At 40.1% G+C, this 15,519-nt stretch overlaps 1 protein-coding gene across 6 annotated transcripts in view; it reads right to left on the bottom strand.

Annotated features, from left to right (window-relative positions):
- The window catches only part of LOC125455412 (WD repeat-containing protein 7), a 626,944-nt gene that overhangs the window by 466,408 nt on the left and 145,017 nt on the right, over positions 1–15,519 (bottom strand). For all 6 annotated transcript variants that reach the window (XM_059649557.1, XM_048537354.2, XM_048537344.2 and 3 more), the window contains one exon: positions 5,860–6,620. In XM_059649557.1, coding sequence (XP_059505540.1) covers positions 5,860–6,620 — 761 coding nt within the window. The remainder of the gene's footprint in view (positions 1–5,859; positions 6,621–15,519) is intronic.

Here is a 15,519-nt window from a genome sequence, read left to right on the forward strand (position 1 = left end):
TTCATAAAATGTATGAAGGGTCTAGGCCCGAAACGTCAGCTTTTGTGCTCCTGAGATGCTGCTGGGCCTGCTGTGTTCATCCAGCCTCACATTTTATTAACTTGTTTTATGTGTTGGGTTTCGGATAAATCTTCACAACAACTCCACTGTTCCTTTTCTAATTAAAGAGAGCAGACATGACCTCAGTGCAATGTCTTATGATAGAGTGTGGAGCATTTCCATAAACGTTATTACATCATAGAACAAAAGATTTACTGCCGAGAATGAGGCAATCGTGCTCGGTGCTAGATCTCTGGAAGATAGAATTCACCAGGTCCCACTCCCAGTCATTTTCACTTTAGCCTTGAAAATGTTGCTTTTGATAATTATCCGACACCTGTCAGAAAACTTCAATTGAATCTGCTTTCACCACAAACTCAGGCAGAACATTTCAGATCCTATCAACGTCAACATTATTTTTACCAATCGCCTTCGCTGGTGTCCTGTACTTCCTGACCTTACTACAGCAGGCATGAACCATAGAAACTGTTATGTGCTACAGCAGGTAACCAGGAAAGCAAATAGTATTTTAGATTTCTTGTCAAAAGAACAGTGTAAAATCAGTCAAGTTTTGCTGCACCTGTCAAGGGAATTGTGAGATGGCACCTGAAGTACTGCGTAGGATATTGGCTCCTTTTACTTGAGGATGAACATAGTTGCTGTGGTATCAGTTCAGAGGAAGTTCATGAGACTGATTCCAGATCTGGCTTGTCTTATGAACAGAGATTGATCAGTTGAGCCTATTTTGTCTGGAGTTTAGAATGAGATGAAGTCTAACTGAGGTGTGTATGATGCTGAAAGGGATTGACAAAAGTAGACACAAGAGAGAATATTCCTCATGCGGGGCAACCTAGAACAAGATGTCATTGTTTCAGGATAAGGACCAGCAGATTTAAAACAGAAGTAAGGAGGTTATGAATCTGTGGAATTCACCACCCCAGAACATGGTGGATGTGGAGACATTCTATAAATTTAAGGAGGAGAGAGAGTTTTAATTAGTAATAGATTGAAGGACTGTGGAGAGTGGGCAAGAAAGTGGAGTTGAGACCAAGGTGAGATCAGGTATGACTGTATTAAACGGCACAGCAGGATCAAAGGACAAAATTGTCTAATTGTGATCCTAGTTCTTAAATTCATCTTACAAAGAGAGAGCGAGAAAACCAGGTCTGTATTCCCTCGAGTTTTGAAGAATGAGAGGGGAGCTCATTCAAACTCATAATTTACTCAGGACAGAGAAGGGCGAGTATGAATAGAACATTTTCCCCAATTGGTGACTCTAGAAACAGGGACCATAATTTCAAGAGACAGCAAGGTGTACAGCTAGATGAATACAGCAGGTCAAGCAGCATTAGAGGAGCAGGAAGGCTTCTTCAGAAATGGGGTAGGGGAAAGGGATTCTGAAATAAATAGTGGGGGGGGGGGGGGTGGCAGATAGAAGATAGATGGAGGAGAAGATAGGTGGAGAGGAGGCAGACAGGTCAAAGAGGTGGGGGTGGAGCCAGTAAGGATGATTGTAGGTGGAGAGTTAGGAAGGGGCTAGGTCAGTCTAGGGAGGACAGACAGGTCGAGGCGGCAGGATGAGGCTAGTCGGTATGAGATGGGGGTGGGGCTTCAGGTGGGAGGAGGGGATAGGTGAGAGGAAGAACAGGTTAGGGAGGCGTTACAAGCTAGGCTGGTTTTGGGATGCATTCGGGGGAGGGGAGATTTTGAAGCCTGTGAAGTCCACATTGATACCATTGGGCTGTACGGTTCCCAATCTGAATATGAGTCGTTATTCCTGCAACCTTCGGGTGGCATCGTTGTGGCACTAGAGGAGGCCCAAGATAGACATGTCATCCTAGGAGTGGGACGGGGAGTTGAAATAGTTCGCAACTGGGAGGCGCAGTCGTTTATCGCGAACCGAGAGCAGGTGTTCCACAGACCAGTCTCAAAGCCTCCACTTGGTTTCCCCGATGTACAGGAGGCCACATTTAGAACAGCGGATACAGTATACCACATTAGCAGATGTGTACGTGAACATCTGTTTGATGCGAAAGGTCTTCTTGGGGCCTGGGATTTGGGGGGGGGGGGGGGGGGAAGAGAGGTGTAGGGGCAGGTGTAGTACTTCTTGCGGCTGCAGGGAGAAGAGCCAGGGGTGATGGGGCTGGTGGGGAGTGTGGAGCAGACAAGGGAGTCACAGAGAAGATAATTTCAGGATGAATGGCTGGCCATTTAAAGCTAAGATGAGGAGAAATTCTGTTTTGCTCAGAGAGTGGGGAAACTTTGCAATTTTCTACCTGAGGTCTTTGGAAGCTGAATCATTCAGCAGGTTCAAGATAGCAATCAATAGTTTCTGGAGACCAAAGACATTAAGGGATACGGTGATGTCAGCTTCATATATCTGTGAGGTCATTCTTAATGGGCTGAATTGGCCTACCCCAGTTCTTATGTATTCTGATTAGAACCCTCTCAGTTTTGCAAACCTTTACCAAATTTCCTTCTAATCACAAGGATTAAAAGACACCATTCCAACAACATGCAGAACCAACGTGGTTTACAAAATACCATTCAATGACTACCACAAACATTACATCAGACAGAAGGAAGGAAACTTGCCATCAGAATACATGAACATCAGCTAGCAGCAAAAAACACAACAAACTGTTCTCAATATCAGTACACTCAGGCAATGAAGGCCATCAGTTTAACTGGGTCAACATAACCATAGCAGTCCAAGCCAAACAGCAACACGCATGCAAATTCCTAGAGGCACGGTTCTTAACCCATAATACAATCAACAAACATGTGGAAATAGATACCATATACAAACCCATACAGATCAACAGCGGATAATAAAATGTGAGGCTGGATGAACACAGCAGGCCAAGCAGCATCTCAGGAGCACAAAAGCTCTGATGAAGGGTGTAGGCCCGAAACGTCAGCTTTTGTGCTCCTGAGATGCTGCTTGGCCTCCTGTGTTCATCCAGCCTCACATTTTATTATCTTGGAATCTCCAGCATCTGCAGTTCCCATTATCTCAGATCAACAGCGGAAATGAGATAACAAAGTATGGAGCTGGATGAACACAGCAGGCCAAGCAGCATCTTAGGAGCACAAAAGCTGACGTTTCGGGCCTAGACCCTTCGGTTCAGGTATTTGTACACATAGAACACCAGAGAAACACAGAAATAGGTGTAGAAAGTAGGCCTTTCTGCCATTCGTCATGATCACAGTTGAACATCCAATTCAGACTGTTCCTACGTTTCCCCCATATCTTTTGATTCATTTGACTCCAAGTACTGTATCCAATTCCTTCCTGAAATCATATAATGTTGTGGCATTGACAGTTTTCTGTGGTAGCAAATTCCACAGTCTCACCACTCTCTGGGTGAAGAAATTTCTTTCTGTGGGTTTATTCCATACCCTCAGACTGTGACCCCTAGTTCTGGGCTCTCTAAGTCATTGGGATAATCTTACTACATCTACTATCTAGCCCTGTTAGAACTTTACAAGTTTCCATGAGATTTCCTCCCCTGTTCTTCTAAATTTCCGTGAATATAATCCTATCCCATTCAATCTCTCCTAATAGGTCAGTCCCACCATCCCAGGAATCAGTCTGGTAAACATTTGCTGCATTCCCTCTATAGCGAGAGCAGCCTTCCTCAGATAGGGAGGCCAAAGAGAGGCAGCAAACCATTTTTCCTCTTTACCGCTTGCTGCGCCTGCATGCTGACCGGCAGCAACTGGTGTAAGAGGATACTCAGGTCTTATTGCACACTCCCCTTTCTCAATGTGAACACAGATAATAAACCTGCCTTCCTGTTTTTGCTATCAAAGTGGATAACCTCACATTTAACCACATTTGCCAAGCATTTGCCCACATTACACTGAACATTTGCCATTTGTCTTCTCATTCTAATAGTCTATCAACGTACTGATGAAATGTATTGCTATCCGCCTTACTATTCACAATTCTTCCAAGTTGACTGTCATTCACAAGTTTTAAAGTTGTGCCCTCTATAACAAATTTTACATTAAGAACATACATAAAGAATTGCAGAGGACCTAACATAAACCCTGGTAAGAACTCTACAATACATCTTATAATGGGCCTGATTGCGGTATAAATACCATTTTTTGCTCCTTAAGCTGTCCCATTAATTCTCGTATTACTTGTTATTATTAATATGTTTATGGAAACCTTTTGGATTCTCTTCCTTGAGTGCCTCCAGGATCTTCTTACATCTTTGCCAGTTGCATTACAACTCTGAACATTCTCTACTTTCCCATTTGGTAACTGCATTACCCACCTAACATCTGGCATAATCTCCTTGACCAGACTCAATGTCACTATCATCATGGATGCTTGGATCAGTCCGTCCCTATCGCACACACGGGAGATAGACTTGGTTATAAATGAACTCAGACAGAAAAAAGAACTTAGCAACATTAGAGGCTTGAGTGGCAGGGATGGTTTAGAAGGTGGATAATTGAATGTAAAGAAAGCAGGTATTGATAATGAATTAATATATTGGTAGTAACATTTAGGTTAAGATCAAACAACAGAAGGATTCCAGCCCATACAAGCTTGACTGACAGCCAGGTAGTTATCAGATTTACACTTAGAAGATGCTGGAATTCAAAGAAGGATTCTGCACAAGGCAGGATAGGTTCTGCAGTAACTGAATAAATTGTAATTTACAGACAAAGTGTAAAATAAAGTAGTAGTGCAGAAATAGGTTGAAATCAAATGGTATTTCAGAAAGGCTAGCAGGCAGAATTGATAATGGGTCACAGAGATAGAAGGAAGTTAGCCTGAGAACAAATAATGCATTGAAATGCCACATCCCTGGATTCAGTCCAACACAGCAGCTGGGTAGAAGGGGAGAAGTCTGAAGATACCGGCCAAAGACCAAAAGGAATGGTCTTCTTTACTTTGCTGATGTTAATTTCAATTTATACAGAATTCAATGCATATAATATTAGTTGGACAATGTGAGGGTAACCTTTAGACCAAATGAAGAAGGGGAGTGAAAACTCGAGTTTTAATGTAAATATTGGAGTTGCTGACATACTTAAAGATAATAAGGGGTAGAAAATAAAAAGGGAACGAACCAAAAGATAACGCTCGCCATTCTTCAGATTTGGCTGCACAGACAAACGGGGCAATAAAGAAAAAGAAAACAGAGTCCATGTGGACAATTACACAGGTGCACATGGAACCATTGAAAAGCAATGCTAGGGAGACAACCTGTAGAAAAATATTACAGCAGAGGATATTGTGAAAACAATAGAGGGGTGAAGTTGTAAACATATATCATGTCATAGCCCTCGGCAGGTAGATATTGATTGCATATGGATGCCAAGCATATGGATGATGATGGGATAGTGTAGGGGGCGGGCTTAGATTAGTTCACAGGTTGGCGCAACATCGAGGACCGAAAGGCCTTCCGCGCTGTATTGTTCTATGTTCTACATAATGCTGACCAACACACAATCTGAGTGGCGAGGGTGGGACAGACGTTAGATTTCAGAGTCACAAATGGGAGCTGGGAAAGCAGTATGATGAAACAACAAAATGATTAAACAGAGGTAAAGGGGGTTGAAGATAAGTCACAGTTGGCGACAATAATCAGAATGTGTAACCTGCTCCTTAAACCTTTTACAGAAAATTACTCTTATACACAGAATTAATTTTGAAAATAAACAGACTCAACTGCCAAAGTTCTCAAATCATGACTAAAACAACTTTAACTCACAATACGTTTACATAAAAAATTGATATTCCTCAGAATTTAAGTGATTTTACTTAAGTTGCACAAGAACAGAGATGATTCACACCTTTGTGGTAATTTTTTCATGTGCTCTCCGATGAAGGTGGCATTGGTCATACTCATTAATGTATTGGCTAAAGAAATGAGAGAAAGCAGGTGTTGGGTTGTGACAGCCCTGGACACATTGTATGCGCTGTTTCCCAGAACTCGCTTTTTCCCTGTTTCAACGGCACCATCTAGTGACTTGCAAGTAGTCTGTTTGAAGCCAGGAAGCATCAGCGACATATGTCCTCCTCTTGACAGCAAACCAAAAGATACAGGACAATGAGGTTTTAACATGCCAAGACGGATGAGGCAAATCTCATCTAAGCCTTCATTCAACCCCCAAGCATGAAGACAGGACATGAATAGCTTGGCAGTGTCCATTGTTAGGTTATACTGTAACAGTGTGAGTGGCTTTGATTTGCTGCCCTTGCATTCTGAGTCACTTTCTTCCCTTTTCTGCCTCCTCATCTCATCATCATCATCTTCATCATCATCCAGCAAATGCTCCTTAATATTCTCTTTGATAGTTTCCTTCACTTGTTGGAACAGGACAGCTGCTCTCTTGCCAGTCAGGAAGGAACTGCTTTTGTCTGTGCTGCCTGGTGCTTTCTGAAGGCTCTCTGGGGAAATAAGTGTGGGATTGGGTCTGGATGCTTCCTCTGTTAGCAACTGGATAATCAGAGCTTCCACGTCAAAGAATAATATATGGATATCAGGATCTGTCAGGTTGGTCTTCATGGCTTGAACCATTAGGGCATTATGGGAATACTTTGGTAAAGCTCCCTAAAGAAATGAAAAACAAACAAAAATAAATTAGTGCACACAAAAGTTCATGAGTAACAAACTGAAGATTTCAAAGAAAATGTTTTGCATTAAATAGTTCAAACAAGCTGTCTCTCGAAACCACTCATTAAATGAATGGGTTGACCAAACATGCTTGAGAAAAACACATGCAAAGGAAATTAGAGACATTACAGAACAAAATGATCTTTCTATTAATTTCACCTCGCACAACAGAACACATCATCGTACATTTCGCATTTGGTCTTCCACAACAATTTAAGCTCCTGAGAACATCATGTGCAGAGTATATCCTCACCAGAACAGGGGTAAAAACAAACTCAGCTTTTTGAATCTTGTGCTAAAAGTTATCAGTTATTGTCTGAACAGGTGTAGGCCTGGAAAAACAAGCAGTGAGCTGGGAGTGCCAGGTACCCATGAAGAATTCCATATCAAAAACTAGCACTCACTAGTTTTTCTCCATGCATGGTGAATACTAAATTCCACATACTTGAAGTTAGACTAGGTAATAATAATATATACCTGGCCTCTTGCCACTTAACCAGTGAAATTTCCACACTGACATTAAAACCTTAAGTGGCAAATTGGACATTTTGGCAGTCAACATCAAGGCATTTATTTTTCCAATCACAGCATATTTTACCAACTGACTCATTACTAGTCATATCATTTAGGGGTCTCGGAGATTCCACTCATTACTTTTTTTAAAAATCATTATCTAGTGCCCTCTTGAATGCCTCAATTGAGCCTGCCTCTACCACACATTCTGGCATTGCACTGCAAACCCAAATTACCCACTGAGTTTTTTCTAACTCACATTTTCTTATTTTGTAAAACACTTTAAAACTGTGCCCTCTAGTTCATTTTATGGGTAAGAACAATTCCTCCCTACCTATCCAGTCCAGATGCTTCATTTTGAAAAACTAAAAAACTGTATCACATCTCCCTTCAACTCCTTAAATTTATATTCTTGTGTAATGTCCCGCTAATTACAAGAAAAGCTTTAATGAACTGCTTCTTTTTCAACAATATACAAATAGAATTATGCAGGGAATACTTCGAATTTTACAATAATGTACAAATGCATTAACATAAACATAAATTATTGATCAATTCTGGATAATTTGGAATGTCTTCTGTAATTCAAAGCAGTTTTGGGTCTGTAGCCATTATGTCCATACTGGAGCAGTGAACATTCATTGGGAAATGTGAGAATGATATTAAATAAGAACAGCAACAGAGACTGAAAATCCCAGAGTTAGGGAAATCAGTTTAATCCGCAATACAGGGGAAAATAATTGCTCTGCATGCCTGTTCCTGCAAACCAAATCTTTGTATACGTTCTGATTTCAGTGATTCCATCGTGAAATTATATAATTCCAATACAAAAAAACTCGAAGATAAATAATTATATTTGCACCTCTTTCCTTAGTTTCTAAAATGTTTCAAAATCACTTTCTCATACCTAATGATCCGTAATCCTTCAAAGAGAAATAATCTATCTACTTCAAAACAGAACTTTGGCAATGTTTAAAACAATGAATAAACATGCCAAAATTCTAAAGTTTCTGAAGAGACGCAAACCAAATTCTTGCTCAGTAAATGTAAGGTGCATAATTAATAATTTCTAATTTGATTTTATAGAAAAAGATCCTTTGTACACTTCCTCTTCAATAACCTAAGGCAGTGACAAGACATCAGTACACTGGGGCTTCAATTGTGCAATGAAGTCCAAATTCAGACTGCTACACAAGTCATCAACCAGCATGGATCAATGTCAGCTTTTTCTAACTTTCTAGTTCATGGAACGGTTACAGCTCAAAGGGCAGTAATTTGGCCCACCACGTTCATGCTGACTCGCTGCAAAGGTGACAGGGTCCTTTCCCCAGAGACTTGCATTTCTTTATACCATCTGGCGTTTATCCAGTATTCTTTTTCACAGATATGCTTTTGCTTCACAAAAATAAAAATGAAAATTGATGGAATTAGGCATGCTAATATGAATGCAAAATTTGCTTAGTGATGGGAATCAACAACCAGAAGTGGATAGATGTTTTATTTTTACACTGGAAGGTGGTTTGCACTGGTGTTAACTCAAGATTAGTTCAGTGTTCATTCCTCTTTTTAATTTTTGTAAACAATCTAGACTCAGTATAGGCAGTATCTCTGAACAGATTGGTTAGAAATTATCACGCAGCATTATAAAATATGCAGATGATCAATCTCATAACCTTTGGCAGTAGCAAAGACACATGTGAATTTCAAGATAACAGGCAGCACGGTGAAATGGGCTGAAGAATGACACACAGAATTCAATATGGAGAAATATGAAGTGAGTAATTTGGAAGAATAAATGGCAAAAATGACAGAGCAAATTCTCCATATCTGTATTCACAAACTTTGAAAGGTGAGATGATACATTACTAAGCTAGTTAGTAAAGCATGAGTTTAGAATTGGAAACATCGAAGATAAAAGTAGAGACCATTCCAGAACTTTATAAATCATTGGTTAGGCCCCAGCTAGGTAACAGACATTTCTGATCATCACATTGCACACAAACAAAACTATGTAATAAAGTGCGTTGAGGAGTAAGTTCAATTGAAAGCGGTTGGTTTAAGTTAGAACTGCAACAGAGAAGTTTAAGAAGTGGCTTAATGAAGAACCTCACAATGACTAAAGATTTTGATAAGAGTAAATGAGAAAACTTATTCATACCCTGCTATCAGGTTAATAACCAGAGGCCAAAGGCTTGCATGTATTGGCAAAGACTTTATAATCTGGGAGCCATCGTCATTTACACAAATTGCACACAAAACTGGCGCTTTTAAAGGAGTCAAAGCTTTTTTTTTTCCTTATTTCCCCCAAAACTCACATGCATACTGACAATTATAAAACCTCCCATTATCTGGTGCATTTCGGCAGCATTGTGTGTTAGCTTTGTTTTCAATACAAGCAATTTGTGCAAAAAAAAACTTGATGTTTTTAAGGCAGGCAATCTGGTGCAGATTTATTAATACCACAGGCTATGGTAGCATGGTTACGTTACCAGGCAAGTAACTCAGATGCCTGGACTGATATTTCAGAAACATGAATCAAATTAGTTAAATAAACAAGTTTAAGATTAAAGAGCTATCAACAGTAATAAGTGAATCAATGTAAAAACTCATCTAGTTCACTAATGTAATTCAGGGAAGGAAGTCAGATCCTGAAAGCATTTAGTCATTCTGCTCAAAATAATAGAACTGTTGCACAAACCAATCTCACAAGGTCAATGTGTACTATTACGTGCAATTGGGTCAGTTTACACCAAAAAAGTAGAGATACACTGAAAAGATCATGGGGGATGTCAGGTTTTAGAGGACTGAATTGTGAAGATCTGTTCAAATAAACAATTCCTTCTCTGTGTCCTTTAAAAATAATGAAAGGGGGAAATAAGCAAGTGAATTTGGAAAAATGGACACACAAGGACTGTAGTATAAAATATCATGATCCACATTAGACAACTGGGTGCTATTTGCTAATGCCTGACATTAATAGTTGAAACAACAGCCTAAGAAATTAAATTTACATGTCCTGGCCAATTTTAATTCCTCAATCAGCATTGGCGCATCTTTGTGTTACTGCTGTTTTGGGATCTTGCTATTAGCAAATTGACTATTCCATTTCCCACGTTAAATCTGCATTTCAAAATATTAAATTGACACATGATACCTTTGGATCTCGTATTTTAACACAGGTTCATATTTACTTGGAAAGGAGAAACAAAAAAAATGATACAGGGTCAATTAATACATTTAAGAGAGAACTGAATTACCATTCATTGACAGAGTCAATGATCATGAAAAAAGTGCAGAGAATTTGGCTGGAGCTACAGGTTGACTAGGTGTTTTATTTGGACACTGATGAAATGGTAAATACTGTAATATGGTGCCACCTATAAACCAACTTGAGACTGTCTTGTGCGTGCAAGAGGATTCTTTGGGATCAGATTAGGTTCACGATATTACGCCTAGCAAATCAGAAATCCAATCCTCTATGATACTTGAGTAATATAATATCCAAGATAATTAGGCCCAACATACTCCAGGGCATCTGACTGTTTGATGACTGTACAGGAGTAGAACCATTGCTTGAGGGTGGATTCTCACAAACAGCGACAATAACACACAAAACCACCACCAGCACAAACAAGATGATTCGGCATCTGGCAGTCATCTAAAAGTTTGCAATTACTATGCATTAGCACACTCGGTCTTTGTACAGAGTTAACATCTAACTGTACCAGGTCACATATTCTTATGTTAGATTATTGAAAACGGATGAAAGTTTATGGACAGTTGTTACAGGGACAACAGAAACTACTTCTCTAGATTTTCAGACATGAGATTTGGACAGTCTTTGTCCTATTGATCTCTTTACACACATGTCAAAGATAAGGCTGCATAAAAGAAAGAAACATACTTTGGGCCTTTTGTTTTTAAATTGCTTCTGCCCCAGACAAGACAGCAGCACTCAAGAGTTTTCTGGTTATTACAGAAACGTATTGTTGATTATATTTCAGTTTAAAAATATTGTCAATTTTCATAAGTTTTCTATAAATACAGGTCATTGAAATTAGAAGTCATTAGATACTCAAAAAGGAGACTGTGAATCTGACAAACTGGATATTATTTATCAAAGAACAGCGATTTCAGTCTGCATGTGATTTCTCAAATTGGAGTAGAATGAAAAGATTATACACAAATGCATCTTTAGCCAAGGGCAGATGCATGATTAAGCATGGAAACTAAAATACTGGCAAGCCGCCACTCCACCATTATCTTCGTCAAACAGCATCTCATTGTCCATCACTCAATTCCAATGCAATAGCTAGTTTGAAGTTCTTGTACTTGCACTGTACATGTAAAGTAGAAAGAGTGCTTTCTCTCTCTCTCTCAGGTTCACCAGCAGACCAGAGGTCCATTATCTTGTAAAATTTATAACTCTACTCCTTGTGTAAGCATTTCTTCACCAGAAACACAAGAGCCATGCCCACATATCTAAAACAAACCTGTATGGATGGCAACAATAAGTTGACCCTACAAAAGGTAAGTGAGGGACCATTGGAAAACAATCTACTTTGACTACCTTGCATAGACAATGGACTAGATAATGATAAAATGATTCCACTCTTGGTAGAGCATAACTGGAGATCATAAACCTAAAAGGTAGTCATCAAGAAATCCAGTCAGGAAAACAGAAGAAACCCTCCATACATGTACTCCACTCTTAAAAATAACTCAGTTACACAGGGAATGGTTGAAGTGAACAATAGTGAGGTGTTTAAAGAGAAAGTAGATAGGTCCGCTTCCTCCTCTTTTCCTATTTATTTCAGAACCCTCTCCCCATTCCCCCCTCTGACGAAGGGTCTAGGCCCAAAACTTCAGCTTTTGTGCTCCTGAGATGCTGCTTGGCCTGCTGTGTTCAACCAGCTTCACACTTTGTTATCCTGGCAATCTTCAAGTATATTTTTGGACTGTGGGAGGAGGCCAAAGAACCCGGTGGAAACCCACGCAGACATGGAGAGAATGTGTAAACTTCACAGTCACTGGAATTGAACCCAGGTCCCTGGTGCTGTGATGCTAATCACTGAGCCACCATGATGCCCGTTGGATAATGGCATTGAAAGATATATATCCAAATTTGCTGATGACACAAAGTTAACCAGCATGGTAGATAATGTATTTTATTCTATTATCTACAAAGGAATATTGTCAGGCTAAGGTTAATTGAACTTTATCTGCCATAGTTTTGTCAATGTAAGCCATGTAAGAGATTATCCCTTCAGGGCTGACAAAGGATAAATCAGGTACTTTCCAGATGGTATGAAGTTAAAAATAGTGAATGTCCAAGGAGTCTTGGGAGCTCGGGTGCACAGATCTTCAAAATGTCACAAACAGGTGCAGAAAATAATCAAGAAAGCTAACAAAATGCTGGTCTTTATATCTAGTGGACTGGAATACAAGGAAGTAGAAGTTATGTTGCAATTATACAAAATCCTGATTAGACCCACAAAGGACTGAGCGCAGATCTGGGCACCACACCTTAGGAAGGATATACTGGCCTCGGAAGGAGCAGACTGTAAGTTCATAACAATGATATCTGGACTTCAGGGGTTCAGGTATGAAGAGAGATTCTTCCAACTGTTCTGAACTGTCACTGGACCTAAAACGTTATCTTTATTTTCTCTCCAGACCTGCTGAGTATCTCAAACAATTTCTGCTTTTGTTTCTAACCCTTTCTAACCCTCTGAACTAAATGCAAAATTTCATCATGTTATCACATAATCACCAGAACGGAAACAGGCCACTTCGCCCAACAAGTCCACACCGACCCTCCGAAGAGCTTCCTACCCAGACCCATCTCCCTATTCTTCCCTATAAACATACATCTCCCATGGCTAACGCACCTAACCTATACATCCTTGAACACTGTGGTCAATTTAATGTGGGCCAATCCACCTAACCTGTACATCTTTGGACTGTGGGAAGAAACTGAAGAACCCACCACAAACTCACGCAGACAAAGGGAGAACGTACAAACTCCATACAGACAGTTGCCGAAGGGTAGAACTGAACTCGGGTCTCCAGTGCGGTGAGGCAGCAGTGCTAACCGCTGAGCCACTGTGCATCACAGTTCCCCAGGTGGTCTCCTACTCAGATGTTTTGTTAAATGTGCTTTAAAACAGCCTCAGATCTGGTTGGACACACAACGTATTGTTCCAAGAAACTATTCCACATATGCTCATTGAATTCTTCTTCATGGTTGTCTTTGTTAACTTAATTTTTCCAATCTACATGAGGGCGTGAAGTCACATGTGATTAGCACATTGCCCTTTTTCACATGCACTCATTGGTCTCCGGATTTATTGTCCATCCTACAGAAAAGCTACTGTTAGGAAGCTTTTAGACTCAGCTCATCAGTGTCTTCTTCCCCTTGTTATTTCTTAACCTCCTCCCATAAGGATTCAACGTCATCCAAACAAAGATAATGTTGTGGGCTATCGTACTTATTCTATCTTGTATAAGCAAAGCTACCCCACCACCCAACATCGCTTTTTATCAAAGGAAGGTCATGCCTCACAATTCCAGTACATTGAGGTGGTGACTAGATGAGTGTAGTGTAGCTGATATAGTTTATATGGATTTCAACAGAGCCTTTGACAAGGTCCCACGTGGGAGACTGATAGAGAAGGTAAACACATATGGGATCCAGGGTAACTTGACAATTTGGATCCAAAATTGACTCATTGTTAGGAGACAGAGGATGATGGTAGAAGGTTGTTCTGTGACTGGAGGCCTGTGTCCAGTGGTATACCGTAGGAATTGGTGTTACTATATTTTTTTTCTTATATACACACATTAAATAATGTGGACAAGAACATGAGAGGAACGATAAGTAATTTGGCAGATGACCCAAGATTGGCTGGGTAGTTGACAGTGAGGAAGAAAGTCTTCATTTATAGGAGGACATAAATGAATTGACACTTGCAGATGGAATTTAAATTTGAGGTGATGTCTTTCAGAAGAAGTAACAAGACAGAGTGCTCACCAAATGGCAGGATACTGGGAAGATCAGAAGGAACAGAGTATCGTAGGTATTGTCCATAAATCCATGAAAGGGGCAGGACAGATTAATAGAGTAGTCAGGCAGCATATAGGACACTTGCCTTTATCAGTCCAGGCCTAGATTAGAAGAGTAGGGAGATCATGTTGGACCTGTACAGAATTGAAACCTGGAGGTAGATAAAGAAATGCTGATGGCTAAAAAAAGAGAAGCTTCCACTGTGATACTTGAATGCCGGTTGGATTGTCTATTCAGAAAGGGCAGTCAAAACAGCTACTGCTGTGAAAAAGAGAGAGAAAAAAGAGACTGTGGATATGAAACTCACCAACTCATGAATGGGCTTCTGGCCATCACTTTTAGTCTTGAAAAGTGTCCAGTCTTACCTCAGATTACCCTGCAAGAGTATAGGATCTCAAGTTTCAGTAAAGCAAACTTAGCTGTTTCATTTTGCTGCTATGCTGTAACAAAAGGAGTAATATTTGTCACTAGCAGGATGCTGTCAAACCAAATGGAGGGAAGGTCTTTGAGGAAAGGTTGAGAGCGTTAGAGCTTTCACTTTAGAAAGATGAAGGATGAGAGGTGACTTGATAGAGGTGTACAAAATGATCAGAGGTATAGATAGAGTGGACAGCCGAGGGTGGAGATCTTTTCCTCGGCTGGAGGCAGCTATTACACGGTGGCATAGTTTCAAAGTAAGTGAAGGTAGATATAGGGGCGACGTCAGAGGTAGGTTCTTTACTCAGAGTGATAGGGGTGCGGAATGCATTGCTGGAGAGGGCAGTGGAGTTGGCCTCATTAGGGGATTTAAGCGGCTATTCAATAGGCATATGGATGATAGTATAAGGTGGGGAGGGGGGGTTAGACAGACCTCAGGTTTAGGGTAAAAGTTCAACACATCATTGTTGGTCGAAGGGCCTGTACTATGCTGTACTGTTCTATGTTCTATAACCCGTTGGCACTTTACAATAAGCATGCTACTTACTGTATCCAATGAGCAATGCTTGTAAAATTTACAAAAGTATAACCAATATTAGATGAAATTCCACATTTAGACAAGATTGGCTAATCCCAAGTGTGCAAAATAAAAGCATTCACAGTCTAAACACAGCTTTCCCTTTACTTTTCAAATTGTCCCCATGACTGCAAAATGAAGTGCATCAACAAAGCATTTCTTTTAAGTAACACTGAAATGTAAAGAAAGACTAGTCTTTACAATGTTCAGGATATCTACCTTCTTTCAAGTTATTATCCAGGACAGGATGATAGCTAGCCAAA

The sequence above is a fragment of the Stegostoma tigrinum genome, chromosome 1 (genome assembly GCF_030684315.1).
Source record: "Stegostoma tigrinum isolate sSteTig4 chromosome 1, sSteTig4.hap1, whole genome shotgun sequence".
NCBI classification, from domain to species: domain Eukaryota; kingdom Metazoa; phylum Chordata; class Chondrichthyes; order Orectolobiformes; family Stegostomatidae; genus Stegostoma; species Stegostoma tigrinum.